The sequence below is a fragment of the Aspergillus luchuensis genome, chromosome 6, assembly GCF_016861625.1.
Source record: "Aspergillus luchuensis IFO 4308 DNA, chromosome 6, nearly complete sequence".
Lineage (NCBI taxonomy): Eukaryota > Fungi > Ascomycota > Eurotiomycetes > Eurotiales > Aspergillaceae > Aspergillus > Aspergillus luchuensis.
The window spans coordinates 1,079,000-1,104,172 of record NC_054854.1 but is presented as its reverse complement, the minus strand read 5'-3'; the positions used below and the strand labels follow the sequence as shown (position 1 = coordinate 1,104,172).

At 51.1% G+C, this 25,173-nt stretch overlaps 9 protein-coding genes across 9 annotated transcripts; 6 read left to right on the top strand and 3 right to left on the bottom strand.

Annotated features, from left to right (window-relative positions):
• Window positions 1-1,139: 1,139 nt before the first annotated feature.
• AKAW2_60397A (uncharacterized protein) lies at window positions 1,140-1,445 on the top strand (the record flags this gene model as incomplete). The annotated part of the gene is made up of 1 exon (XM_041692518.1): window positions 1,140-1,445. The coding sequence occupies one exon, from the start codon at window positions 1,140-1,142 to the stop codon at window positions 1,443-1,445; it is 306 nt and encodes a 101-aa protein (XP_041545895.1).
• Window positions 1,446-2,961: 1,516 nt separating this feature from the next.
• AKAW2_60396A (tubulin alpha chain) lies at window positions 2,962-4,785 on the top strand (the record flags this gene model as incomplete). Its single annotated transcript, XM_041692517.1, has 7 exons — window positions 2,962-2,973; window positions 3,129-3,187; window positions 3,265-3,418; window positions 3,478-3,565; window positions 3,614-3,685; window positions 3,747-4,250; window positions 4,319-4,785. The coding sequence occupies 7 exons, from the start codon at window positions 2,962-2,964 to the stop codon at window positions 4,783-4,785; spliced, it is 1,356 nt and encodes a 451-aa protein (XP_041545894.1).
• Window positions 4,786-5,096: 311 nt separating this feature from the next.
• TPC1 (thiamine transporter TPC1) lies at window positions 5,097-6,257 on the bottom strand (the record flags this gene model as incomplete). Its single annotated transcript, XM_041692516.1, has 3 exons — window positions 5,097-5,976; window positions 6,035-6,087; window positions 6,225-6,257. The coding sequence occupies 3 exons, from the start codon at window positions 6,255-6,257 to the stop codon at window positions 5,097-5,099; spliced, it is 966 nt and encodes a 321-aa protein (XP_041545893.1).
• A 700-nt stretch (window positions 6,258-6,957) lies between these two features.
• On the top strand, window positions 6,958-8,589 carry AKAW2_60394A (putative Gamma-butyrobetaine hydroxylase subfamily; the record flags this gene model as incomplete). Its single annotated transcript, XM_041692515.1, has 1 exon — window positions 6,958-8,589. One exon carries the CDS (start codon window positions 6,958-6,960, stop codon window positions 8,587-8,589), a length of 1,632 nt encoding a protein of 543 aa, XP_041545892.1.
• A 483-nt stretch (window positions 8,590-9,072) lies between these two features.
• On the bottom strand, window positions 9,073-9,962 carry GRX4 (PICOT family protein; the record flags this gene model as incomplete). Its single annotated transcript, XM_041692514.1, has 2 exons — window positions 9,073-9,141; window positions 9,210-9,962. The coding sequence occupies 2 exons, from the start codon at window positions 9,960-9,962 to the stop codon at window positions 9,073-9,075; spliced, it is 822 nt and encodes a 273-aa protein (XP_041545891.1).
• Window positions 9,963-10,776: 814 nt separating this feature from the next.
• AKAW2_60392A (RNA exonuclease) lies at window positions 10,777-13,134 on the top strand (the record flags this gene model as incomplete). Its single annotated transcript, XM_041692513.1, has 2 exons — window positions 10,777-12,956; window positions 13,047-13,134. 2 exons carry the CDS (start codon window positions 10,777-10,779, stop codon window positions 13,132-13,134), a joined length of 2,268 nt encoding a protein of 755 aa, XP_041545890.1.
• A 531-nt stretch (window positions 13,135-13,665) lies between these two features.
• AKAW2_60391S (uncharacterized protein) lies at window positions 13,666-15,111 on the bottom strand (the record flags this gene model as incomplete). The annotated part of the gene is made up of 1 exon (XM_041692511.1): window positions 13,666-15,111. The coding sequence occupies one exon, from the start codon at window positions 15,109-15,111 to the stop codon at window positions 13,666-13,668; it is 1,446 nt and encodes a 481-aa protein (XP_041545889.1).
• A 1,807-nt stretch (window positions 15,112-16,918) lies between these two features.
• AKAW2_60390A (threonine aldolase GLY1) lies at window positions 16,919-18,245 on the top strand (the record flags this gene model as incomplete). Its single annotated transcript, XM_041692510.1, has 3 exons — window positions 16,919-17,093; window positions 17,167-18,120; window positions 18,178-18,245. 3 exons carry the CDS (start codon window positions 16,919-16,921, stop codon window positions 18,243-18,245), a joined length of 1,197 nt encoding a protein of 398 aa, XP_041545888.1.
• Window positions 18,246-19,411: 1,166 nt separating this feature from the next.
• AKAW2_60389A (serine/threonine-protein kinase) lies at window positions 19,412-22,556 on the top strand (the record flags this gene model as incomplete). Its single annotated transcript, XM_041692509.1, has 3 exons — window positions 19,412-20,302; window positions 20,358-20,758; window positions 20,807-22,556. The coding sequence occupies 3 exons, from the start codon at window positions 19,412-19,414 to the stop codon at window positions 22,554-22,556; spliced, it is 3,042 nt and encodes a 1,013-aa protein (XP_041545887.1).
• Between the last annotated feature and the right edge of the window lie 2,617 nt (window positions 22,557-25,173).

Here is a 25,173-nt window from a genome sequence, read left to right as displayed (position 1 = left end):
TCCTTCCGAAAACCAACAAAGCTAATGATGCATTGACTCTGGCCGGTGGGCTTAAAGAGGAACGGGAGATAAGCGGGCACTAGTAGGATTGTGCAGACGGAGGAAAAGGAAAAATGCACAGAATCAAGCAGATGAAGATGGAGATGCAGGAAGGGAAGAAGAAAAGAAAGTAATGACAAGAGGAGGAGAGGAATAGGACAGAGTGTAGGTGGGGAGCCCGTGAAAAGAAAAGAAAAAGACAAAAAGACAGAAAGCAAAGACAGAAAGGTACCAGACCAAATGAGACTGGCCCTTGGTTCGACAATTCGACCGCAGCAGAGCAGAAAGAGGAGGAGATCGATGCGGGCGAGATGCCGATCGCACGGGACAATTAAACCAACTGGAGATTCAATGGCTGAAGGTTTGGCAAAGTCCAGACCATTTCTATTCCTAGTCGAGTCAGACTTCGGTTATGCACTTGAGTATATCTCAAAAGACCATTTTATAAACACCATCCTGTGGTGTCTCTTTTACAAGGGAAGACCATCGGCAATTCCCGTTGTCGATTAACCATCTACCCTGGGAACTATCTCAGCCCATGCACCCTAACAATGGGCGGAACTATCAGAGGGTTGGCCGCGGGTGGCGGTCATTCTACGATCCAAGACCTCGATCGATATGGATCCCAGTCCTAGACTATCCATTCAGTGGGCGTGCCCTCAGCATCGGTTCTGGCCCAGTGGCGCCCAGTGGGTCCGAGTCATCTAACGTTAGAAACTTCAAACGGGTCCAAAGAAAAACTCTGGGATCCAGTGTACCCTTCATGCTAACCCAAACTACCTGCGTTAGCTCCTTCCTCGTTGCAGCCTTAGTCTGGTGTCTCACAGCGAGACTTGCGTTACCTGAGAGGGAGAGGGGGGGCAGCTTGGCATTTCGCGGGATTTGGTCCTGCAGCGGGCTTACAGATAAGGGAGATTATTCGGGTTTTTGTGTAGGAGATTTTTTTTTTTTTTTTTTTCCCTTCCTACCTCGCTTCGGAGATGCAAAATCCGCTGACTGACCGTGGGAGGGTTCCAGACAGATGTCAAGTCTGGAAAGGGAGACCAAAATGATGTTATCTCTCCTCCAGCGATTATTCTCCGAAGTCTTGAACGCAATAAATGTGGAAAGGGCAAAAAGTGGCCACCGCCAAGAAACGCCACATCAGGCACTCCCGGGCTGTCCTCCTCCCAGCTGTGCACAAAGTCTTGCACAAAGTCATCATCTTCATTGATCCTTGGGTCAAGACTTACGTACATGGGAGGCCAACCTCGGAAATCCTTTGCCCCCTCTGCGCAGAATGCTTATGTCTTTTGCCTGGTTTTTATACAGAATTTTGTACGTCATGTCCGGTTACTGTCCTAGCAGAAATCTTCACGATTGCTTTCGCTGCCATTCATCTTAATAGGGATATTATGGTTTGCTAGGCGCGAGTCAGTGCAGTCTATAGCTTCAACACTAGTATATGGCGCTAAGCCTGGAGGATTCCACCATAGACACCATCTGAGTCTTGACGTCTCAAAAACCTGATTTCTACACGCTAGTGTTTTTGCAACCAACCAATCCATCATCTCAGTCTTAGATGGATGAACGCGACCGCCTCTTATGATAGGTGACAAGGAGGGACGCGGCTAACCTGCCGAAATATTATACCTACCCAGCATGATATTCGGAGTTACAAAGCGCCATCCTGATAGGCTTGTGCTATCGGTAGTTGTGTGTGCATAGTTATGCTCCTGCTTGCCTCCACCCTCCATTATATGCAACATCTACTCATCCATCACAATTGCCAAAGAGTCAATCTCGATTGGGCTATCGGCCCTCGACATCATTGAGTTGACCACGCGAATTCCATTGGCAGGTCCGCTCCCGGCTGTTGACGTGTCTTGCCCCGCCATGTCCACTGAAGATCGCCGCGGTCATCTGCACGGTAGATGGGAAGGCCATGATAACCGTAAATGGAAGCTTATGGAGTATGCTTACAATGCTCAATCATCGAAGCGCAAGGACCACCTCAGTCACTCTGTAAATCGTAACATGGCATCCATTGACAACGGTTTGCCGTTCCAACAACAACTTGGCCGCATTGATTTCCATCTACCTGCCAGTCTTCAAGTGTTCCATACCGCCAGTAATACGAGCCAAACTCTGTGATCGGGTCATTCTTGACTAGTCATTGTGCCTGCCTGCTTGTTCTCCGGCTCTTGTTAGCCCGTGCAACTAAGTAATCTGTAGTCGTAGATGGGTACATGGTAAACAAGGTGTAGGGGCAGAGTGCGGGGAAGATCGACACTGAACATGTCCATACTATACTCTTTCCATCAGATGTCCGTAGCATCCTACTTGCCACTCTGAGTAGATCTACCGTGTACCTCATACAGCTTAGTATTGCAAAGCCAGCAAGGGTATCGCAGCTACCCCTGGTCTGTGCAGGTCAAACCGCTGTCACACATCACGAATCCCAAGGATGGCTTCCCCGCATTCCACGGCAGGAGGCACGTGGAGGATATAGGATTCCGCAATGACGGAAAAGGGATGGAATAGAAAGGAAAGGACTCCGTGGTCGATAAAGTGTAATTCTCTGATCCTCTGTAGTATAGAGGCGCCAAAACTTTTGGTGTCCGTTATACTGGGAGGAAGCAGACCGAGTTAGTCAAATTCACGTGCTGATCGACTGATCGGTCGGGAGCAGAAGGGCAGCTGATTGGTCCAAGGCGCCTTGTCTTGTTTATTGGACCGGCAAGAACGACTGATGCTCTCTCCTTCCATCTTCCCATCCCATTGATCCAGAAACTCCCTCATCCTCCATCGCTTTCCCCTCATCTTCTTCCATCATCCTCTGGGGTTGCAAGTCTACTGCTTGTCATCCCAGTTCATCACCTTGACACCGCTGAGCGAATCCCTTGCGTTTGTTTACAACGATAACCGGACCCATTCTCCAACATGCGAGGCGAGGTATACCCCCCGTTCTATTTACCTTTGGACCCCCGCACCGTCACCCCCTCCTTTTATCCATAAACATCCAATTTCACAACCACACGCGCCGACACTCGTTCAACTGCCCAATCGAAGCTTAAGACTGCTCTATTCTAACTATTGCTTTCCATCAGGTCTGCCACATCCACATCGGCCAGGCTGGTATCCAGCTTGGTAACAGTGCTTGGGAGCTGTATGTCTTCACCGCTTTTTATGGTACCCCAATCTAGATGTCGTTGACCCCATGCTGATCTGTGACCATCACGGCAGGTACCTCCTTGAACACGGTCTCAAGGCCGATGGCCAGCTCAATCCTGAGGCTGAAGACGCAATCAATTCGGGTGGTTCGTTCGAAACCTTTTTCACAGAGACACACAACGGCAAATATGTCCCTCGTTCTATCTTCGTGGATCTTGATCCCTCAGTACGACCTTCTCAGATGGATGGTTTCATATAATGTATATGCTAAACTGATGGATGCAGCCTGTCGATGAGATCCGCACCGGCCAGTACCGTCAGCTCTTCCACCCCGAGATGTTGATCAGCGGAAAGGAAGACGCTGCCAATAACTGTACGTCTCTTCTGGTCAGGTTTCAACATGTAAGCTAATGCTCGTCAGATGCCCGCGGACATTACACCATCGGAAAGGAGCTCGTTGAATCAGTTGCCGACCGCATTCGCCGCGTCTCCGGTAGGTTTACCACTATTTCTCTGAAACCTGACTCTGCCGAGACTAGGCTTACACACACTAGATAACTGCAACTCTCTGCAGGGATTCTTGGTCTTCCACTCCTTCGGCGGTGGTACCGGCTCCGGTTTTGGTGCCCTGCTGCTTGAGCGTCTTTCCACCGATTATGGAAAGAAGTCGAAGCTCGAGTTTGCGGTGTACCCTTCCCCTCGTGTGTCGACCGCCGTCGTTGAGCCATATAACGCTGTTCTCTCCACCCACAGCACTATCGAGAATGCTGACTGCACCTTCTTGGTGGATAACGAGGCGGTTTACGACATCTGCCGTCGCAACTTGGACATCCCACGTCCCGGCTATGAGCACCTCAACCGTCTAATCGCACAGGTTGTCAGCTCCATCACCTCAAGTCTCCGATTCGATGGTGCCCTCAATGTCGACTTGACTGAGTTCCAGACTAACTTGGTGCCATTCCCTCGTATCCACTATCCGCTGATTTCGTATGCACCCGTGGTCTCGAGCAGCCGCAGCTCCCACGAGAGCTTCAAGGTGCAGGATCTGACCTTCCAGTGTATGTACTTCTCTTCGGGGCTTTTGGTCGAGGCATTGGCATGGGTGGATTGCTAACAGTGGCTGCAGGCTTTGAGCCGAATAATCAGATGGTGGTGTGTGATCCTCGCAAGGGCAAGTATATGGCAGTGGCTCTGTTGTACCGCGGTGACGTTGTACCCCGTGACTGCACCCAGGCCATCGCCTCCCTCAAGGCCAAGGCCTCATTCAATCTTGTGGAATGGTGCCCTACCGGCTTCAAGTTGGGTATCAACTACCAGAAGCCCGTTCGCGTTCCTGACACTGAGCTTGCTCCCGTCGACCGCTCCGTCAGCATGCTCTCCAACACAACTTCCATTTCTGAGGCGTGGGGTCGTCTTGACCACAAATTCGACCTCATGTACTCGAAGCGCGCCTTCGTTCACTGGTACGTGGGTGAGGGTATGGAAGAAGGCGAGTTCTCCGAAGCTCGCGAGGACCTGGCTGCGCTGGAGAAGGACTATGAAGAAGTTGCCAACGACAGTCTGGAGCCGGAGGGTGAGGAGGGTGAGTACTGATACCTTTCACATCCTGTTGGCTTGTGCTGCTTTGGTCGCTTTTTCTTGGTGTGTCTGTCTCACTTTGCCCCGTCCATAATGCTTGCGACAACCCCCTTCATTCTGTTTATGCGTCCCTAGCGTTGTTTGATTCCCCTGCTCTTACCTAATAATGAACTGATACATGCGCTGCGGGAGGAATATGAGCACACGAATTCATCGGTCTTTTGAAAGGACGCGAAAGTGTATTCCACGTGGAAAAGAGAAAAGTCTAGTATTCTATCAGATAATATACACAATCAGGTGTTGCGAGTGCGCGGGACCCTGTACGCTCACTCATCCTTGCTCGTAGCCACCTCCATATCCTGGAGAAGTCGCAAAGAAGTCTCATAGGTCCACATCGTCACCGCACTGGCAGGGGCAGCCTTGAACAGGCTGACCGTCAACCCCCGATAAAGTCCGCGGATACCCTGTGTCCGCAGAATCAACCTCATCGTATTAAACACGCCCTGATACTCAGGAATATTGCGATGAATATATAACTGCCTCGTCGGTCCCTGCACCTGCAACCTCTTCCGGATCAAATCCAACGGAAACATCACCGTCTTCGACGACACACTGGCAATCACACCCGCCGCCGCATCCCTCGACCCAAACGGCAAATCCTGATACTGCGCCAACGGCGGCCTCAACGCCTCATACGTCGCAAAGAACAGCCCCATATACGGCACAATCTGCCCCACAGCCGCACTACACCCGCGAAAGAACCCTGCGTACCCTTCATTCCGCGCGATATCCCGCACCGACGACATCAGCGACGTGTACACCCGCTCCGTGCCCTGCGCGGCGAACCGCGTCCTCAGCAAATCCAGCGGGTATGTAGATGCCGTGGCGAGACCGCCCGCGGTGGCGCCCGCGACGAACGATTCGACGGAGGGGGGCAGTCGATAAGCATCGAGTTGGGCCAGCGCTTGCGTCGTTGTGCGGTATGCGCTGAATTGGATCACCCCGTAGCAGACGTACATTAGTTCCGCGGGGATGTTGCCTTTCCACAGGCCTGTTATACCCTCTTGCCGGATGATTTCGCGCATGGTGGAGAGCGTCCCCTTGTAGATTGGGCCGGTTACATTGTGGTGCGAGGGAGGGTCGGAGAGCGAGTGGATTTGGAGCTGGAGGCGGATTTTGACTACGTCTAGGGGGGCGACGCAGAATCTGGAGTAAATTGGGTGTGAGGGTTAGGTGGTTGTGGATTGATGGGGGATGGGCGTACCGTGATACGAGGCCGGCTATGCCGCCTGCTAGGACGACTTGTCGTCGTGTGCCCTGGGTGGTTGGAGAGGGTTGGTTAGCTTGCGCATTGGGAGGGAGGGTTGATGGATGGTGCTAGGAGATGGAGTGTATGGGTGTGTGTGATTGTTGAGGGGATGGATGGTGCATGGGGATTCGGGGTGGTTATGTACCTCATCCTTGAGGTGTTCTCCCCCGGCCGACATGCATGTGACGGTTGATGGTTAATGCGATAGAGATGTAGGTATTTGAGGTGGAATTGATGGTCGCGGATGATAGCACGTTATATAGAGGTTGTCATTGATGTGTTTTTCCTTGTGGTGGTGGTGTATAGGTGGTTGTTTCGCTGAAGGCCTTGCCGAAAGGCGACGGGCAAAGAAAAAAAGGGTAAAAATGATGCTAACGGTCAAGAGGTATGACGTGTGTCCGTTTGTTGGTTGGTTTTCTTTTTCTTTTCCTGCGGACGGAGTCTCGGAGACTTCAAATTGCCGGATTTACTTCCGGGTATAGTTTGTTGATTCTCTTTTCACCCGGAGACATGAGTGTTCTTCTACAAAATTACTACTTTTTATTGATTTGGTGACGGGCGATTATGCTCCGTCTGGAACAAGCAACCCAAGGGATGGCAAGCAAATCCCCTGGTGGATGGTGATGCCTGGTGTCTCTGCCTGACTGCCTTACTGCCTAGATCATACTTTAAAGCGGCGGCGAGGAGGTGCCCAATCAGGTGCCATCCGAAAAACCTCGGTACAAACAAAGTCGCATCAGACCATAAGTTATTATCTGGGGGATCTCCTGGCGTCCCACTTCTTTCCCCAGCTCTCCTTCACCCCCCAACCCTGAAGTCCTTGGATGCGGGCACCTTCAGACTCTCCATAGCAGGTCTCCTCGCTGCTAGTATCCGCCATGTCTCGTCTGTTGCGAACCGCCCTTCGTCTTCCTCGGGCCTCATTCCCTCCGGCCTCCGTTCTCAGCCGTCGTGTCTATTCATCCTCTGTTGTTCGTCGCTCAGCAGCTAATGCTACCCCTCCCGCCAACAATGTGGCTCCTACATCAAGTGACGCTGCTCCCACAGTTAGCAGTATTGCCTCCGCGGCCAGCAATGCGACCGCCGAACCCAGTGTATCACATGAAGTAGCAAGTGGAAGCAATGAGCTTGTATCATCGCCGTCAAACCAATCCTCAACTTTGGAAGCAGGTGAACAGCACGAGGGAAAGACTCCGGAGTCAAGCGCCGGGACTGTAGAATACCAGGATAATAAATACACAATCACACGCAAAGACGGGGGTCTAATCATCCAAGAAGGCCGCAAAAAGCCCATCGAGATCCTAGACATCATCCTTCGCGACTCCTGCAAATGCTCTACCTGCGTGGACCCTCACTCCAAGCAACGCAACTTCCGCACGAGCGACATATCCTCCGACATTATCTCCGAGAACCCAACCATCGAGCACGGAAAGCTGCACGTAACATGGAAGAACGACCTCCGCGGCGCACCCGCCGAATCAACACACCAGTCCACCTACGACCTCCACCAGCTCCGACACCCCATCCTCACCCCCGTGGAAATGGAATCCGCGGGCAAAAACCGCTGGCGAGCCTACTGGGACAACAGCCGCATGCAACACTGGCAGCACTGGATCACCTTCGACCAATTCATCAACAACGACATCTCCTTCGCCTGGTCCATGCGCACCCTGGCCGAACTCGGCCTCATCTTCATCAAAGACATCCCAGACTCACGCGAAATGGTCGAAAAGATCGCCACCCGCATGGGTCCCATCCGCGATACCTTCTACGGCCGCACCTGGGACGTGCGCAGCGTCCCCCAAGCCACCAACGTCGCCTACACAGACCAGTTCCTCGGCTTCCACATGGACCTGATGTACATGAACGACCCGCCCGGCTACCAACTCCTCCACTGCCTCAAAAACTCCTGCGAGGGCGGCGAATCCCTCTTCGTCGACACCTTCCGCGTCGCATACGACATGAAACAAGACGACCACACCAGCTACTCCCGCCTCCTTCATCACCACATCCCCTACCACTACAACCACCCGGACCACTTCTACACGAACACTTGGCCCGTCTTCGAAACACAGACCTTCGACGACAGCGTCCGCGAAGGAACTAGCTTCTCCAAATCCCGTCTCGTCCACGTTAATTACTCCCCGCCTTTCCAGGCCCCCAGGAAGGTCCGGTCTCCTGTGCCCCGCAAGTTCCGCGAGAAGAATGAGGCACTTGCCAAGTTCGCCTCTCTGCTTGAGGACGAGCGGTATATGTTCGAGCTGAAGCTGAACCCCGGTGAATGTGTCGTCTTCGAGAATCGTCGTGTCGCGCATGCGCGTCGTGGGTTCAAGACTGGTACCGGTGAGAGGTGGCTCGCTGGTGCGTATGTCGATGAGGATGCGATGTTGTCCGAGTTTAAGACTTCGTCGAATAAGTATCCGAATCTGTGGAGGTTGAAGCGTAAGGGGCTGAATAGTAAACACGTTAAGTTGTTGAAGGGGGTAGGTAAGCCGGATGAATTGCCTTAGTTTTTAAAACTAGTGGTTGCGTTTGGGGGGTTATAGAGTGTGAGAGGGTGTAGGGGGGAGCAGATATCCACTTGCTATTATATACGAAGAGGAAGATGTATCATATGTGCATACAGCTGTGACCTGAGGGTCTGATACATGAATACTATACATAACTACTTATACTAAGCGGGGCTGACTGGGTCATTTGTATAATAATCATAAGTGGTCTTTTTCATTTGGTACTAGTTTTTATATAAACGACGACAAGAATTCCCCATGGCACTCATTCATGGGTATAGATATCATCCAGACAAGTACTATGTAATTCAGCCTGTCAATAATGGACACAGGGGGAAGAGGAGCAAGACGCCGCTAGATCTCAAGCTCTAACAATCGAGGGTTTGAAGAAAAGGTAAATGTGATTAGGAAATGTTGAAAAGGGGAGGGGAGCTATCCAATACGGACAAAGCCGTGGTATTATTCGACTTATAGTTCTATAGCTTAAGCAGCGGGCTTGTTGACGGAGAAGCGGTCCAGGAAATCGGGATCGTTCTCGAGTTCCTCCTTGACCTGTTCAGAGATATCTTGTTAGTATTGCATATACAGATCATAAAAGTGAAGGGAGGAAGGGGGCTCACAATATCCAATCCACCAACCAACTCACCCTCCACCCACAACTGCGGGAAGGTAGGCCAATCCGCAAACTCCTTCAGGCCCTGTCTCACATCCTCATCGGCCAAGATGTTGAAGAATCCATACTTCACGCTCCGCTCACGCAGAATACCCACAATCTGCCGACTGAAGCCACACTGAGGCGCACTGGGAGATCCCTTCATGAACAGCATGACCGGCGCAGCCTTCACTAGCTCCGCGAGACGCGCAAACAGCGCCTCCTTCGACTGTTCGGGGGTCAATGCGGGGGCGGCTGCGTTGCCGTTCGTGGCGGGCGCCTGTGTAGCGGTGGCGGGGACGTTCTCTCGAGGCACGGCTGTCAATGGTGGGGGGATGACGGTCTTGGAAGCACCGTCTGCAGAGGCGGCGGCACCGGCACCGGCGTGGCGCTCAACGGCATCGCGCACTTGGATTGCTTCACTGCCGCTAATGGTTTCGAGAATATTGTGGTCCCGGACGAGGACGACGAAGGGAACAGCGGTGACATTGTACTCTTCCGAGATATCAGGGAGCTCCTCGGCGTTAACGCTGAGGAAGGCGATGGAGGGAGGGTTGGTCGCGGGGTACTGAGAGGCGAGGGCGGAGAGGACGGCGCGCATTTGGGCGCAAGGAGCAGCCCAAGGAGCGTGGAAGTAGAGAACCTGCAGGCATGACGGGGGGATGGAGGAGATGATGTTAGGGAATTCGGCCTCAGAGGCGACTTCGACGAGGGAGGACATGGTGATAGTTCGGTTGGGTTACTGAGGTGGGGTTTCGGCGGGGAAAACTTGGCGTCCGATGTGACGATGGGAGAGAGAAGATCTGAAAAAGGATGAGTGGAGTTGAATGGAAGGCAGATAAACTTGGGAAGCGGAGGAGGGTAAGGGAGGAAAGAAGACGAGAGGTAGAGGGGAAAGAGTCACAAAGTGCCCCACGGTGTGGCCGAGATGGAGTGGAAGATGGAGAGGAGCAGAGGAGGATGGCTGGCCGATGGCGAATTTTTGGCCGCTTATCAGATCGAACCATCGGGGCCGTTTGTAATACACGGTCCATACCCGCTTTCTGGTTCTGCGATCTTCGGCGTAAGACGGAGCCTGGGTGGCTCCGAGGCTGCGTCAGCAACAAGATGCTGCAATGGGCGCTATGGAGCAGTCACTCTCGAGCTAATGCAGTTGACTCTATATGTGCTTTACTCCACTATGTAGACTCAATATTGGGTGGTGATTGTTCATGCAGCTTCTGAACGCAGGAACAGGCTGCTCCGTTGATAGGTCGGCCAGCCCTGCATGCTATCCGTATCGTATCGTAACCAGATAGATTATCATCACGTGCCTCAAAAGTCGGCGGGATTCTGCGTCGCGCGACCTCTTGTCGATCTTCTGGACGCCAATTCCCCATCCTTGCCTAGACCTGCTTGTGACTGTCTGAGTTGGCATTGCGATATCGGAAGCACATTGGGTGATTCTGGTCGATTCCTCTGCAGCTAGCAGGCCTTCCGAGCCCCCGATTTTGTCTTGATTTGTTCTTTGCCGCCCCGGTCGTCGCCCTAACATCATGGGAGGAAACAAGCGCAAGCGCACAGAGGCTGGATGCTCAGATGACGAAGATCCGGTAAAGAAAAGCTCAGATGTGAATAGCTTTGGCGTTGCTCAAACACTCTCGCTCCTAAACTCGGGCAAGGCAAAGTCTCAGAACGGTATCGACTCGGAAGAACCTGGGAAGGCGCAGGATGATATGCCCAAGGAAAGAGCTTCGAAGAAGAAGCGCGTGGACGGGGAGAAGACAAAATACCCCGTTCTTACCTATGTCGAAGGCAAATTGCAGTCATCCATCCGAATTGCTGATCTCCAGAGTCTGCTACTCTACTGCTTTGCTGATGGCGTCGCGCCGCAGTGGATCTCAGTCAAGCACTCCGGTCATGTTAGGAAGATTGTCGTGCTGATGGTGCCCGGTCTGGAACTGGGCATGTTTGACGGATCACTTCCTCTGGATGCGGACTCCGTCAGTGAAAAGGACACAGAAGAACCTGCCGGTACGGACAAGGCGATGGATGTGGATACAAAAGCGGAGGACTTTGCGCGCTGGAAGCAAGGTCTGCCGCTGGAGGACCGGTCACATCGGTTCAATCCTCGCCCTCTTTCGCGCGGTGACCTTCCGGCACCCCTACAGCCGCTAGCGGATATGTTCCCTCACGCCTGGCCCGTAAAAGCCCCCGGTGATTCCAAGTACAACAAGATCCACTCTCCACTTCAAGCCATACTTCTATCTGCTCTACCGAAGGGCAAGGATAGTAATACGAAGGGAGTAAAACCTCCCAAGGTGGATAAGAGTATCGCCTTCCAGCGTACACCGATCACCACTTTCATTAGCTCTCTGGAAGATCTCCGGGAGAACGACTATGTGCTTCATCCGGCTCTGCTCGCCACAGAACAAGAAAAGTCGACTTTGTTGGAGAATCGCAAGCGGGCCGGACATTCCAAGGAAGATGGGTGGGTAGATACTCACGTCGAGAGCTTGGAGGCTGGACAGGTACCAGACTCTGAAATCCAGCAAGGCAGCATGACCGCAGGTCGGGATGTGCTAGCGTTGGATTGCGAGATGTGTATCACCGAAGGGGGCCAATCCGAGCTCACGCGCATCAGCATGGTCCGGTGGGATGGTGAAGTTGTACTAGATGAGCTGGTGAAACCCCAGCGACCTATCATCGATTATTTGACTCGTTTCTCTGGTATCACGAAAGAGTTGCTCGATCCCGTCACTACCACTCTTGCCGACATCCAGCAGAAGCTACTCTCTCTCCTTACTCCTCGTACCATCATTGTCGGCCACTCCCTGAATTCCGATTTCAACGCCCTGAAACTCACTCACCCATTTATTGTCGACACCACCTTTATCTACCCCCATCCCCGCGGACCGCCGCTCAAGTGCAGTTTGAGATGGCTCACCCAGAAGTATCTCGGAAAAGAAATCCAGAAGGGCCAGACAGGCCACGACTCGATCGAAGATGCGCGCGCTGTTCTCGAACTCGTGAAGCAGAAGTGCGAAAAGGGTGAGCGCTGGGGCACTAGTGAGGCATCGAACGAGAGTATCTTCAAGCGTCTGGCACGCTCCATGCGTTCCGGGAAAGCGTCTACCAACGAAGGCCGCACCGGAGCTGTTGTCGACTGGGGCAACCCGGAGCGCGGCTTCGGGTCGCAGGCGACTACATCGATAGGATGCAGCAACGACACCGACGTTGTAAACGGCGTTTCCAAGGTAGTCAACGGCGACGACAGCAACCCCTCCATTCCCGGAGGCGGTGTTGACTTCACTTGGGCCAGATTGCGCGAACTCGAAGTTTATCGCGGCTGGTGCAATCGGATGCCCGACCCCAACAACGCGAACGAGTCGACGACGCTCGTTCCCCCTCCTGAAGAAACGACTCCGACATCCGCCGCCGTCTCCCCCACGAAAGAAGCCACTCGGAACCTCGCCGACACCGTCTCCCGCACCGTCTCCAACATCCACCAAATCTACCAATCCCTCCCCCCTTGCACGTTATTCCTCGTCTACTCCGGCACCGGAGACCCTCGCGAAGTCAGCCGCCTCCAAGCCATGCACAAGACCTTCCGCGAAGAATTCAACTCCCGCAAACCGTGGGATGAATTGACCGTTAAATGGACCGATACTGAGGAACAGGCGCTTAAGAAGGCCTGTGAGCGAGCCAGAGAAGGCTGCGGGTTTATGTGTGTGAAGTAATTAACATCTTACCTCTTTTCTTCTTTTTCTTTCATCCATTATTTCTTCCTCTTTAGTACGGGACTGTGTTTTTGACCAGGCAGCAGACCGGGTTCAAGATACAGGTCCTGGTGGTTTGGCTCGCTTGTCACGAATGCCTTTCGGGGCTTCTTACGGAAATTCCCCATGCTTTGACCTCTAGATTATGGGTATTCGAGCCGTGCTTCTGATCGACAACTACTCGTCCACTGCTCAACTGCCTAGTATCTACGTTCTATCACGGAGAAATAGGCAAGACATAAGCTGGAGCCATATCATATCGGACATTTTTGGATTGATTGGATAAGAATTGGGCTGGATCACACCCAATGTGGGGATATCATTGTGCAGAAAAGCTAGACTGGCAATTCGGCCTAGTGGGCAGATGAGTCGAAAAGATGGCGCCATCGAAGAGCTAGTAAATAGTAAGGTGGCGGGGTGATCCTATAGATATGTGTGTAGAAGAAAAAAAGAAAGAGAAAGGGAGCCACTTTTTGTACAAACACATGAGAGAAGAAAAAGAAGGGATGTCACATCACCCAAAGATAGAGTATAGATAATACAGTTGATAGAAAGAAGGAAGAAAAGGGAAATTAAAGTGAGCGGGTCAGTCTAGCTTGCTTGCTTTTGTGTATCAAAACAGAAGACTTTTTGTTTTTTGTTTCAATAATCCCACATCACTCGCTCTCATCGCGAATCCTCAGTCTCCATTGCTTCTTCACGCTGCATAGCTAATCGTACCATGATGTCTCGCGCTGCGGACTGTGCTTTGCGCTTCTCTCGTGAATCGGGCTTGTGCACGCCGTTTGCGCCGCCATGCGAGTTTTCTTTGCCCGTGTGTAAGGGGGGCGTTGGCTGTTGCTGTTGTTGTTGTCGCTGTTCAGTGTGGTCTGGTACGTCGTCCCCATTCTGATACCCATTCTGTGCAGTTTGCTCCGGCTCCAATGGACGTGAGTCGGCGTTAGCTGCTGCGGATTGGCGCCGTGACGGGGGCCGCGATCTGCTGCGCAGGCTTCGCGAGTGAGCGGGTCGGTTCTCCTTTGTGGTGCGGGTGTCACTGGGACTGGATTCGTCGAATTGGGAATCTTTGTGCGCGTTGCCGTTTTGCTCGGTCAGTGGGGTAGATTTGGGACTTTGATTGTTGGTGGTGGTGGTGGTGGTAGTGGTGGTGGTGATGTCGGGTTTGGCGGTTTGGCTAAATGATTTGCGCGGGGGTCGGCCGGGTCTTCGTCCACTGGTTGTGGGTTTGTCTGTTGATTGAGATAGGCGCGGACGTTTTACTATGGCTTCTCGGTGGGATGTGGCAGAGTTGTTGTCGTGGTGGTTGTTAAGGTCGTTATCATGGTTAGGGGTTTGTTGCTGCTGTTGTTGTTGTCGTTGCGAGTTTGATTCGATGTGCAGTTTGGGAGAGCCTGATGGTGTGGGTTCGTGGGTTGTCTTGTCTGTTGTGGACATGGATGTGGAGTCCTTCAGTGGGATTTTGACTGGGGGTAGACTTGCGTCCTCTAAGGAGAAGTCTGCGATGCTGTCCGAGGAGTCTTCGTCGAACGAATCTCCTATCGGTTGGGTGCGTCCGCTCGGAAATGAGTCTGGCCAGGGCCGCTTCCGACTTCCTTGTAGTAAGCCTGGGCTTCGTACTTCTGCGAGTATTGTTGTGTCGGCATATAAGTGTGGTGGCGGTGGCGGTTGTGCTTGTTTGAGCGTTTGCTCTTCCGCGTAACGGTTCTTCAGCTTGAGTGCTTCGTTTTCGAGCTTCAGTCTTTCGATCTCATCAGCTTTGGATCTGAGTTCCTTCAATACCGTTGCGATCATCATGTCCTTGCTAGCGGGGGTGCCCATATCGGATGTGAACCGACCTGGGCCGTTCAATTCGATGCGCAAAGCGGTGAATGCGTTCTTCAACTCGGACATGGTATCGTGAAGGTTGCTGACGGAACTTGTGATGTGATCGAGGCTCAGCCCTTGGTGCTGGATCTGTTGTTCCATAGACAAGTTGTAGGGGTCTAACTCCGTCGAGGTAGTGGGTACCAGGGCCCCGACATGGACTGGGGTTCGGTCTTGTCGGGAGGGGGGAGTCGGACATAGAATGCGTTCGAGCGATCCATCCTTGAATACGGGCTCCACTGTGCGCATGGTTACAATTTCTCGAAACGACACCTTCGATAACTTCCAGAAGATATTCGGGCTATTTCTGTGTTAGCTGAGAAGCGTGAAACAAGAATGATGCCCACTTACCCATTGTCTAGAGAGCATAGCACGCCCAACTTCTGTTGACAGAGCTTACAGGAGATTTCCTGGAGGATCCGGCCTCGTAGGGTGCTCAGCTCTGATGAATGCGGAATTTGCTTCTTCTCCGAGGAGATGGAAATGCGATGCAGCTCGACGCTCAGCCACCCAGCCACTATGGAGTAAGAATTCGAGAGTTTAGCCCACTCGTTCTCGAGCGCAGCCAACGAACTCGAGCATCGCGAGCACTGGCAGAGGATTGCCGGACGGGTAAGCCGAGAAAGATCCATGACGGTGGACATGAGGGGGAAGCACGTTGGAACCCAGGCCTTGAAAGAGCGTATGGCCGTGAGCCCGCGTGAAGTTGCGAGATGAACCAAAGTCAGGGCGCAAACCTGCCCGCAAAAGTCCAGAGGGATCTCGACTGCTGACTCAGCCGTCAATGGAGACACGTTGGCGGGTCGACCATTCCCGATTAGGCTATCGATAAGGGCCGCACGCGTTTCACTGTCGTCATACCCGGCCCTCCGTGTTTCTCCTTCAGTGGCTGGGCCCGGCTTCCGCTCCCCTCCGCGTATCTTTTACGTATTGTTACTTACCGAGATGGCTTCTCCTGAGCAGCCAACTATAGCTTCCGCTACTTCAATGTCTAAACTCTTGACATTGCTACCAAATATACAATTTTATCATATGTACAGAGACTCCAACGACTGATAACTCGATCATGCAATAGGTTCACCTCAATACATGGCCTTTTGCTATAAATGACTTAGTGTATGGAGGAGAGCACTGGCCTTTTCTCCCGTTACAGCCAGATATGCAGGTGAGACTTTAAACAAGGCTTCCAATCAACTTCTGTACCAAAACGCCTGTTTATTTCTTAGTGCTAAACTAACTACTACCTACATGCAGGCTGCCAGATATCTACCAGCACACCTGTCACATCCTGACTCTTACGATTCCTTGTTTCTATCCCTCTCCTGCTCGTTATTTCTGACCCCGCCTTGGTCAGATCACAAATCTACTCGGACATCCCCCATCGGAGAAGTTAAATTTCCAGGAGAGTATGAAATATAAAAATTTTCACCTGCTGAAAACAAACTAGAAGTAGTCTTGACATGCGGGGTTTTTGGTTAGCCTTGTCATAGTTCATATGATTCTTCTACAATAGGCGCGTAGTATGTCGTCGCACCCCGAATTAAGTGGATGGATCGAAGTCTCTCTAAGATCCTTCGCCTACAGAAGATGTTGGAGTGGAACATGGCTTCGTGAAGCTTTGCTGAAGTTTGCAAATGGGTGAATGGAACTGTAAGGTCTGCTTGTGGAGACGTCAGAGATATCAAAATTGGAGGATGATGCAATTGCTGAGCAACATGTTAGTTAACATCTAAGCTCTATAGTCGCAGCCGCATCCATCAAGCTGTAGTGATGCTCAAGACGTGATAAGTCTACTAGAAAAGCGCATATACTCCAATAATTAATCGTGAAAAAGAAACTAGGCCGAATCCAGTATAAACCATGCACCGCCGGGGTCCATCTCATTGTCGAATCACATCATTCCGGAGAATCTCCTCCATTGTTCCTATCGGTGATTAGTCACTTTTTGCTTCCCCTCGGAATGTCCCCCGCATGCCCGTTAGATTAACAGCCAATTCGTTGCCGCCGCCTACTTGCTTCTTGCCTTGGCCCTGTTATCATTTCAGTTTGAGACTCGATGGGATCCTTGGTCCGCTATTCTCTTCGATCCTTGTTTCCTCTAAGGCCATCCCTCCCAATTCCAAGATTCGCATACCGTTCCAGGATCGCCATGGCTAGCGTATCAACAGCTTCCAATGGGAGCAGACCCAGCACGTGGCAGGGTGCCGGTGCAGCTGAGTTTGACCTGAGAAGTGAGTATGACTCATAGCAGAAGAATGCTGCCGATGTGATGTGCGCTTTTTGCTGAGAATTATGTGTCGTAAGGTGATACAATGACCAAGCCAACTCCGGCAATGCTCGAGGCTATCTGCCAGACCACACTTCTTGACGATGTCTTCGGTGAAGACCCAGTGACAAATGATCTTGAAGCTTATGTGGCAGAGCGTACTCAACATGAGAGCGCTCTCTTGGTCATGTCCGGCACGATGGGCAACCAGGTTGCCATCCGCACTCACCTGAAGGAACCTCCGTATTCTGTCCTGTGCGATCACCGGTCTCATATCATCTGCTACGAGGCTGGTGGAGTAAGCTCCCTTACGGGCGCCACGGTCATGCCCATTATCCCGAAGAATGGTGTCCACCTTACTCTGGAGGATATCAAAAAGCATGCGGTACTCAGCGATAACATCCACTACTGTCCTACGAAGCTCATCAGTCTTGAGAACACGTTGGATGGACTGGTTATGCCACTTTCTGAGGCTCGGCGCATCACTGAATGGGCTCATCAAAATAATATCAAGGTCCATCTGGATGGTGCGAGACTTTGGGAAGCAGTGGTGTCCGGTGCTGGCAGTTTGCCTGACTACGCTACTTTATTCGACAGCGTGAGTCTATGTTTCTCGAAGGGCCTCGGTGCTCCCATTGGAAGTATTATCGTTGGCTCGAACGAGTTCATCAAAAAAGCTCGATGGTTTCGCAAGTCCATTGGTGGTGGTGTCCGTCAAGCTGGAGTCATCTCTGCAGCAGCCCGCGTCGCAGTTGAGGAGACATTCGGACCCGACCCCAACGGACAGCAAGGGAAGCTTCTAGGGTCTCATCAAAAAGCAAAGAAGGTTGCCGATATGTGGACTAGCCGTGGAGGCAAGCTATCCCACCCCGTAGAGACCAACATGGTGTGGTTGGACGTTGAGGGATCGGGATTGGGGCCTGATGACCTGGCTGAGATTGGACGTGAAAAGGGTTTGAAGCTTGGAGGTAGTCGTATCGTCGTCCACTACCGTGAGTATCCCTTTGCCATGTGAAGTATATTCTCATATTGATCTAACATGAATGCAGAGGTATCCGAAGAGTCCCTCTCTCGACTCGAGCAGGTGTTTGAGGCAGCTTTGAGCAAGAACGTTTGAGCGTAGCACTGACCAAAGTAAATCATAAGAAAGTCGTTGAAACAATAGCGCTAGTGGATTTAGGATATAGCATAGACCCGACCCGAATCACTACTACGTAGGAGGTAAATCGATCTAAAGTCGAGTGTCACGCGTTGGATCCACGGAATCGTTAGATGCGGTGTGTCCCGCCCGCCTATGCAAGGCGCACTCTTATTGGCTCAGGTGCGGCCATCCGGGGTTCTGCCTTGTTGGTGCCTGGGGCTCTGCTGGACTTTCAAATTGAAGAGCTGCGGTTTATCACCCCAGCCTTGCTGCTGCATGTTTCTCGGACGACGACTCCTGTCGGACAGTCTCTTGTCTCGTCTCCGTCCCTGGCTCCACCTTTCAAGCTCCCTCTATTGCATCTCTTGAGCCTGGCAATGCAGTAGATAGTTGGTGGAGAGTTTGCTAACTGTGTGAGTCTAACTTTCCGTTTCTCTGTGCACTGTTGTTTGTGACATGGGCATCCTTGACTAATACCAGGAACCTGCTATAGAAATACGCCCGGTGTCCCTCCCAAAACCCCTTCGACGGATTCTCTTTTTGCTCCTTGCTTCAATGGTCCAACACTACGAATTCCTGAGCAGTTTAGGACCCAATCTGGTTGGCTTTCAAGCCTGGAGCTATCCATCACGACTGAGATACTTTGAGACCTCGCTGCCTATCGCTGGAAGGCACACTGTATAAAGTCTTGTTTGGTACATCTACTGGCCTCGTTCCTGCCAGTTTATCATCGCATACACCAGGCCTTGGATAAGCTGGGTGTGATTTCGGGGTGCGCTCTCTAAAGTTGTTGGAACATCGCGCGGGCTGGTGCTGTCGTTTGGTTGCTCGCAAGGTAAGGTCATTCATACCTTCCTGCATTGCTGCAAGAATTATTCGAGCATATAAGCAATCAACTTCAATGCTAGCAAGGCTTATACCCCCAATAGGTCTATGATATGGAGTCCTGTTGATCATCGCCTTGGCTACGCAAAGTTCTATTCTCATTTCTCTACTTGAGTCCCGCACATATACCCTTCAGTGTTTGTCTTGTCAAATAGTCTGCTTTTGCATTTTTCTGTCTTCCTTTATTATATTCATACCTTTCCCGGCAGTCGCACTGTTCCTGTCAGCCCTCGACGTCATCATCAATATCCGTGCAGATGGAGGCGACCCAGGAGTCCACTCAGCCATGCACGGACCCTCGCCGCATGGGCTACAACAATTCGGCCCTCCACGAGGATGATCTGACGGACATTGTTTGTATCTTACACCCAAATTCACCTGCAGCCCATGATGCTGTAGCCGCAACTGCGCGCCACGCCCCGCAGCACATCCTACAAAGGGATGCGCTAGAATATGAATGTTCAGATACCGCAGCTTTGGACTTCGCTCTTAGACTGTCATCGGAAGTGTATGACGCAAACACGGGCTTTTGCTTCGGACGGAACAGGGCTCGCTGCGATCTTCTCATTGCCGATGCTAACTCGAAACGTATTTCGAACACGCACTTCCGCATCTATCTTACGCAAGATGGGATCATAATGCTGGAGGACACCTCCACCAATGGAACGATCGTAGACAATTGCCGTCTTCGCAAGATTTCACGTGAGAAGAGCCGCATGCTAGTCAATGGTTCCGTCATTCAGGTGCCAAATGGGGAGGGGCAGTCTTCGGAGGAAGTCAGATTCATTGTGCGCCTGCCGTCCCGGGAAGGTTTTGTCATGCAGTACACTGAAAATATGCTTCGCTACTTCGAAAAGATCGAGACGCAAAGAGCAGGTGCAGCGCAACCCAGAGCTCGTACTACTCCCGCGCCCGCTCTGCAGATCGCTTCACCTAATACGTACGGCATGCACTGGTCTGGAGGTTCGATTTACAACGTGACGGGGCAAATAGGCAAGGGAGCCTTTGCAACGGTCTACAAACTCGCCACGAAGCAGCATGGTTCTGTATATGCAGCCAAAGAACTCGACAAGCGCCGCTGGATGAAAAATGGCATACTCGACAAGAAAGTTGACAATGAAATGCAGATCATGAAAGATCTGAAGCACGTGAGTAACCTCAAAAGAAATTCCTGACGCTCCTACTTATAACAATGCCTTTTAGCCCAATATTGTTCAATACGTCGACCATCACGAGCACGACAGATGGATATACATCATCATGGAGTATGTTCCCGGTGGAGAGCTGTCCACTTACTTGCAGTCGCATGGCAGGATCGCAGAGGCCCAGGTTAGGACCATGGCGCGACAGATTTTGCATGCACTCCACTATCTACACAAACGGAAGATCACGCATCGAGATATCAAGCCAGACAATATCTTGATTTCGTCTCTTGATCCCCTCCGAGTGAAATTGTCAGACTTTGGTCTTTCAAAAGTAGTTCAGGAAGAGACCTTTTTGAGGACCTTCTGTGGAACATTGCTGTACTGCGCCCCGGAAGTCTACCCCGAGTATGACACTTACCGACGTGGTGAGGTTCGGAAACGGCGCAGGCTGGGTGATCCGTAAGTTCCTGATAACATATGCCCTGCCGAAACTATACTGACCATCAGGCCTCCAAAAACATCCCCTTACGATCAATCCGTTGACATGTGGTCGCTTGGAGCCGTTCTCTTCCATCTTCTTTCAGGTGTCCCCCCTTTCGCTCCTCGAGGAGATGATCGTGGTGCTCAGATGCTGCGAATCATCATGACTGAGGATGCCGATTATAGTGAACTCCGCAAGGCAAGCGTCTCAGAGGATGGGATAGATTTTGTCGCTCGACTTTTAAATCGTGACCCTCAGTCTCGCCCTAATGAACGAGAATGTTTTAGGCACCCGTGGATTGCAGGAGTTGCGGACATTGATGATTATGATGACGAGGACTTGTTTCTGGGTGTCCCGGATGAGCTTTCTGACATAGGCGAGGATCTCGAGGACGAAATAGACGCATCTCAGCTGTCTTTGAATGATAAGCCGGCAGCAGAAGTCGCTGCTGAGGAGGAGGACGAACTGGCCCAGGCCAAGAAAATCAAGCTTGAATATCCGCCGGAGGAAATCCGCTATCCATCGCTGCCCAGTTTCGACAGTTTCTCGGCTCTTCAACCAGTTTCCCAGTCAACTCCAAAAAGACTTTTCGGTGAGATTACGCCATCGATACTTCGCAGTTCTCACGCGTTGGGCGACAAGGTTGATGCATTTGAGGGTGACGACTTTGGCCTCCATGACTTCGTTTCTTCCACTGGTGAGTCGATTATCAGCGACGGCAACAGCCTGAACTCCATCCTCTCCCTGCCGGAAAACCCCGTCGCGGGGTCTGCACCTAGCTTAATGGGAGCTGAGAACCTTGTTGGGCAGCTGAACATGAACTCGTCGCACCCTGGCTTGAACAACATTCCCCGTCACGCCGAGGTGCCGGGGCCGCAAACTAGCGTGGCCGCAGAAGTCCCGAAGGACAAGGCCCCAGAGGCGCCCCCGCAGACTACTATCGATGATGAAACCCCGAAGGCTTGGAAATTCAACCGGCGGATTGAACTCCCCATACCTGATACTGCCAGTGAGCGTTCTAGTCCCGAAACGACAGCGGGAAAGACCAACGATGGGCATGCTGAGCCCGACGCTGCTCCTGAAGAGGTGTTCGACATTGAGTTGGCGAATACTATCGATGCCAAAACCGGACAGCGACTTCCTGACTTGCCGAAGAGGGAAGACAATGAGCCTTCCCTACACCCTGCGTACGATCAGACTCCAGGCCCAATTATCAATATCGTGACGCAGCTTAGCAAATCACGCCCCCTCCTTGGAAAGCTGACCACTCTCCCCGGGTCCATCTTTGAGCTCACTATTCCGCTGGAAGCTCGGATGACATCCTGGGGTCGCGGCCCCCAAGCAACCGTATGCTATCCCGAGCCAATGGATACACGGATACCTGCGTATGCATTGGAAGTTACCTTCTGGGCACCAGCCATCGAAACCAAGATTGCCGCTGGACACGATTGGATGACGGTCCCCGGCGTGATGGCTATTCTCTCGACCAAAACCCGAAAGTGTATCTGGGTCAATGGAACCGAGCTGCGGCGTGGGCCCGAGAACGACAATGGCGGAGAAGGCTTCCATTTCGGCAAACTGTATACCGGCGATGTCATTACCGTTTATCAGCATCGGAACAAGTTTTTGAAATTCGCGTGCGAATTTTACCATGGAGATAGTGCTCGCTCACGTCCCGATGAGGAGAAAGGCTTCACCGTGCGCAAAGTTTTGATGCCCAAGGAGAAGGCTGCCAACCGACAACCTGCGCGGAAAATACCGCATGGGAAGAAGTAGGTGTCGATAGGGTGCCACTTGGTTCGCTGACTGAGTTGGAAATGGCTATGAGGTATGGTGTAATGTCCCTGGTGTGGTTTGGAGTTGTATGTATCTCTTATGTATGGGTTGCATCTTCGTTTGGTCTTGGGGGAACAAATGGGGTGGTTCAGTATTGATTTTGGCGTTTGTGCATATACATAATGATCTGGATAAGATAGGGGGACAAAAAAGGAAAAAAGACTACTCTCGTCAACGCATGTACGATCATCAATTGCATGGATATTTATCAATGGATACCACTGTCTTTTACGGCTCACCTAGGCTACGTCTGAGACGGGCCACGACAGAATACATGAACGTATTGCCAGGGTCCTACACAATGCTGTCGATACCTTTGTATATTATTATCTCCTTGCTCAGGGACAAGTAGTAAGTAAAAGGCTGCTGCTACTTTGGCTAGAATTAGATGGCACCCGCGCGCTCTGATGCTCAGGAAGAGCAATTGTATTTGAGACAGGACTTTTGCTATTATACATTCATACTCTGTCAGCAGGCTAAAATATTCTTTATTTTAGTCAGTCTGTACTTTATCCCTAGGAGGTACAATAGCGAAATACAATCGGCCCTTTCATCTCATCCTTCTGTTCTCAGGCGTAGGCCACCGCGTATCATATTCCTTGGACAACCGCCAGGAATAGCATTTCCAGGAGGGTCGCATGAGTTATGTATGCCCTCGAAGTAACAGACACCTGATATGTGATATAGAAGAGATAAGTTAAGCCGAGTCCCCCAGGGATGGTAGAGTAAAGAGCGAGAGATGTGAAGAAAAGACACACCATTTCCTTGACAATAACAGTAGTTGCCGATATTGTGTTGAGGATCTGCGCTACAACAAACTTAGGATGCACTTCGAAGCGATCAAACAAGATGTCTGGGAATGAAGACAGAAAGAGGACCTACTGATTATAACAAGGTCCAATCCCGGTAGCCCCAGCAGCTCCCATGAATAGAAGGGCAACGATGGTGTTCGTCCAGAGTCTCATTTTGCGTTTTGATTTGGTGGATTCGATTCGTATGTGAGGGAGCCCGCTTAATGAGGGTAACTTGAGAGAGAAAAAGGCCTTGATCAGATGTACTGTTCTTATTCTTGTTGAACCCTAGCCTGAATCTATCCAATGTCACTCTGACTGCAGTAACATGTACCAGGTTTATTGGTTTTCGGGACTTAGGATGTACTATATCGGCGCTACAATTACGTACCTGACTGGACGTCTAGGTTACACGAGTCAAATCTTTGTATAGCTATGAGGTGAGACAAGTAAGTATGTACTAGTCATACACTACATGGATAATTGCTTCTATCCTCAAGGTTTGATCCTGATCATGGCCTGGCACCTACAGACCTGTACATTTTGCTTATCGGGCAAAGCTTTAACCAACGAATGCAACGCTCACTGCAGTAACGAGTGCGGACATTGTGCTACCTTGTGGCACTATAATAGTGCTTTAGTTGCAGGCATTTGGCCAGAAGCACTGTGAGCCCACTAGCCACCTTTTACATGCGTAACGTTCCATGTAGCTATAGAAGAGACACCAAGGATTGACACCAGTGGTTTCATCTCCTGAGATGTGGCGCCTTGCTAGGATGAATTCTACGTTCAATCACAGGTTGAGAATAGATAGTCTCGGTCATCTGCGCAGAGGCACCATTAAAAGGACACGACATGGCCGCATGAACTGACTGACAACAATTATTTCGCAAACAATCACATCTATCACCGAAAGATCGAAAGGTTTCATTCTCCTTCATCCAGTTTCCACAGCTCTATTTAAGAATGAAGCTATCTTATGTGTCCATCATTCTATCAGCCACGGTCATCGCATCCGCGAGACCAGCAGTAGAAGCGCCGCAGGATTGTGTCTCGTCTGAGGCAGATGTTGCAGAGTCTAATGCTGTTCACCTTCGTACTGATGAGAGCGATGCCAAAATTCCGACTTATCAGTTCGGTGTAAGTTGCGACTGAAGCGGTGACCGTAAAAGCGTTCTAACTCATAATACGGTGATTAGTTTTGCTCTTCTACTCTTCAGGATTGCTTCTTGTGTGTAAATGGAGTATTACGCCGTACCAGCTGTTATCCACACCGGGTATGTATATTCTATGCTTGAATTTTTTTTATTCAAATGACTCTTTGATGGAAATTGACTTTGCTATCACTAGTGCACACATACGAATAATGCTTGCAGCCACTCACTCCTCACTGCTGTTACTGTTTGTTCCTAGATTTGGGCAGGAAATAGTCATCTAATCTGGGAACTTGACTGAGGAATAGGATGTAGCTAAGGCACATTAATCAGAGTAACTCGGTAATACACCACATAGTCCTCTGAATATAACTTTGCTAAATCCAAGTGGTTATACTCCGTATGGTATAAATACTACCAGTAAATTACTGTAAGCGTTGTTGCTAATTAGTGCAAGGGTAAAGTGCAGGGATGTTTTCAGCGGATAAAAGCAACACCACCTCCACCTCCATTTATTATACATCGTCTTGATCATCAATTATCATTCCGCCAGCCTATCCAACTTGGACCCTATTTCAGTCCAACCTCTACAATTCACAAAGCGGCTAAACG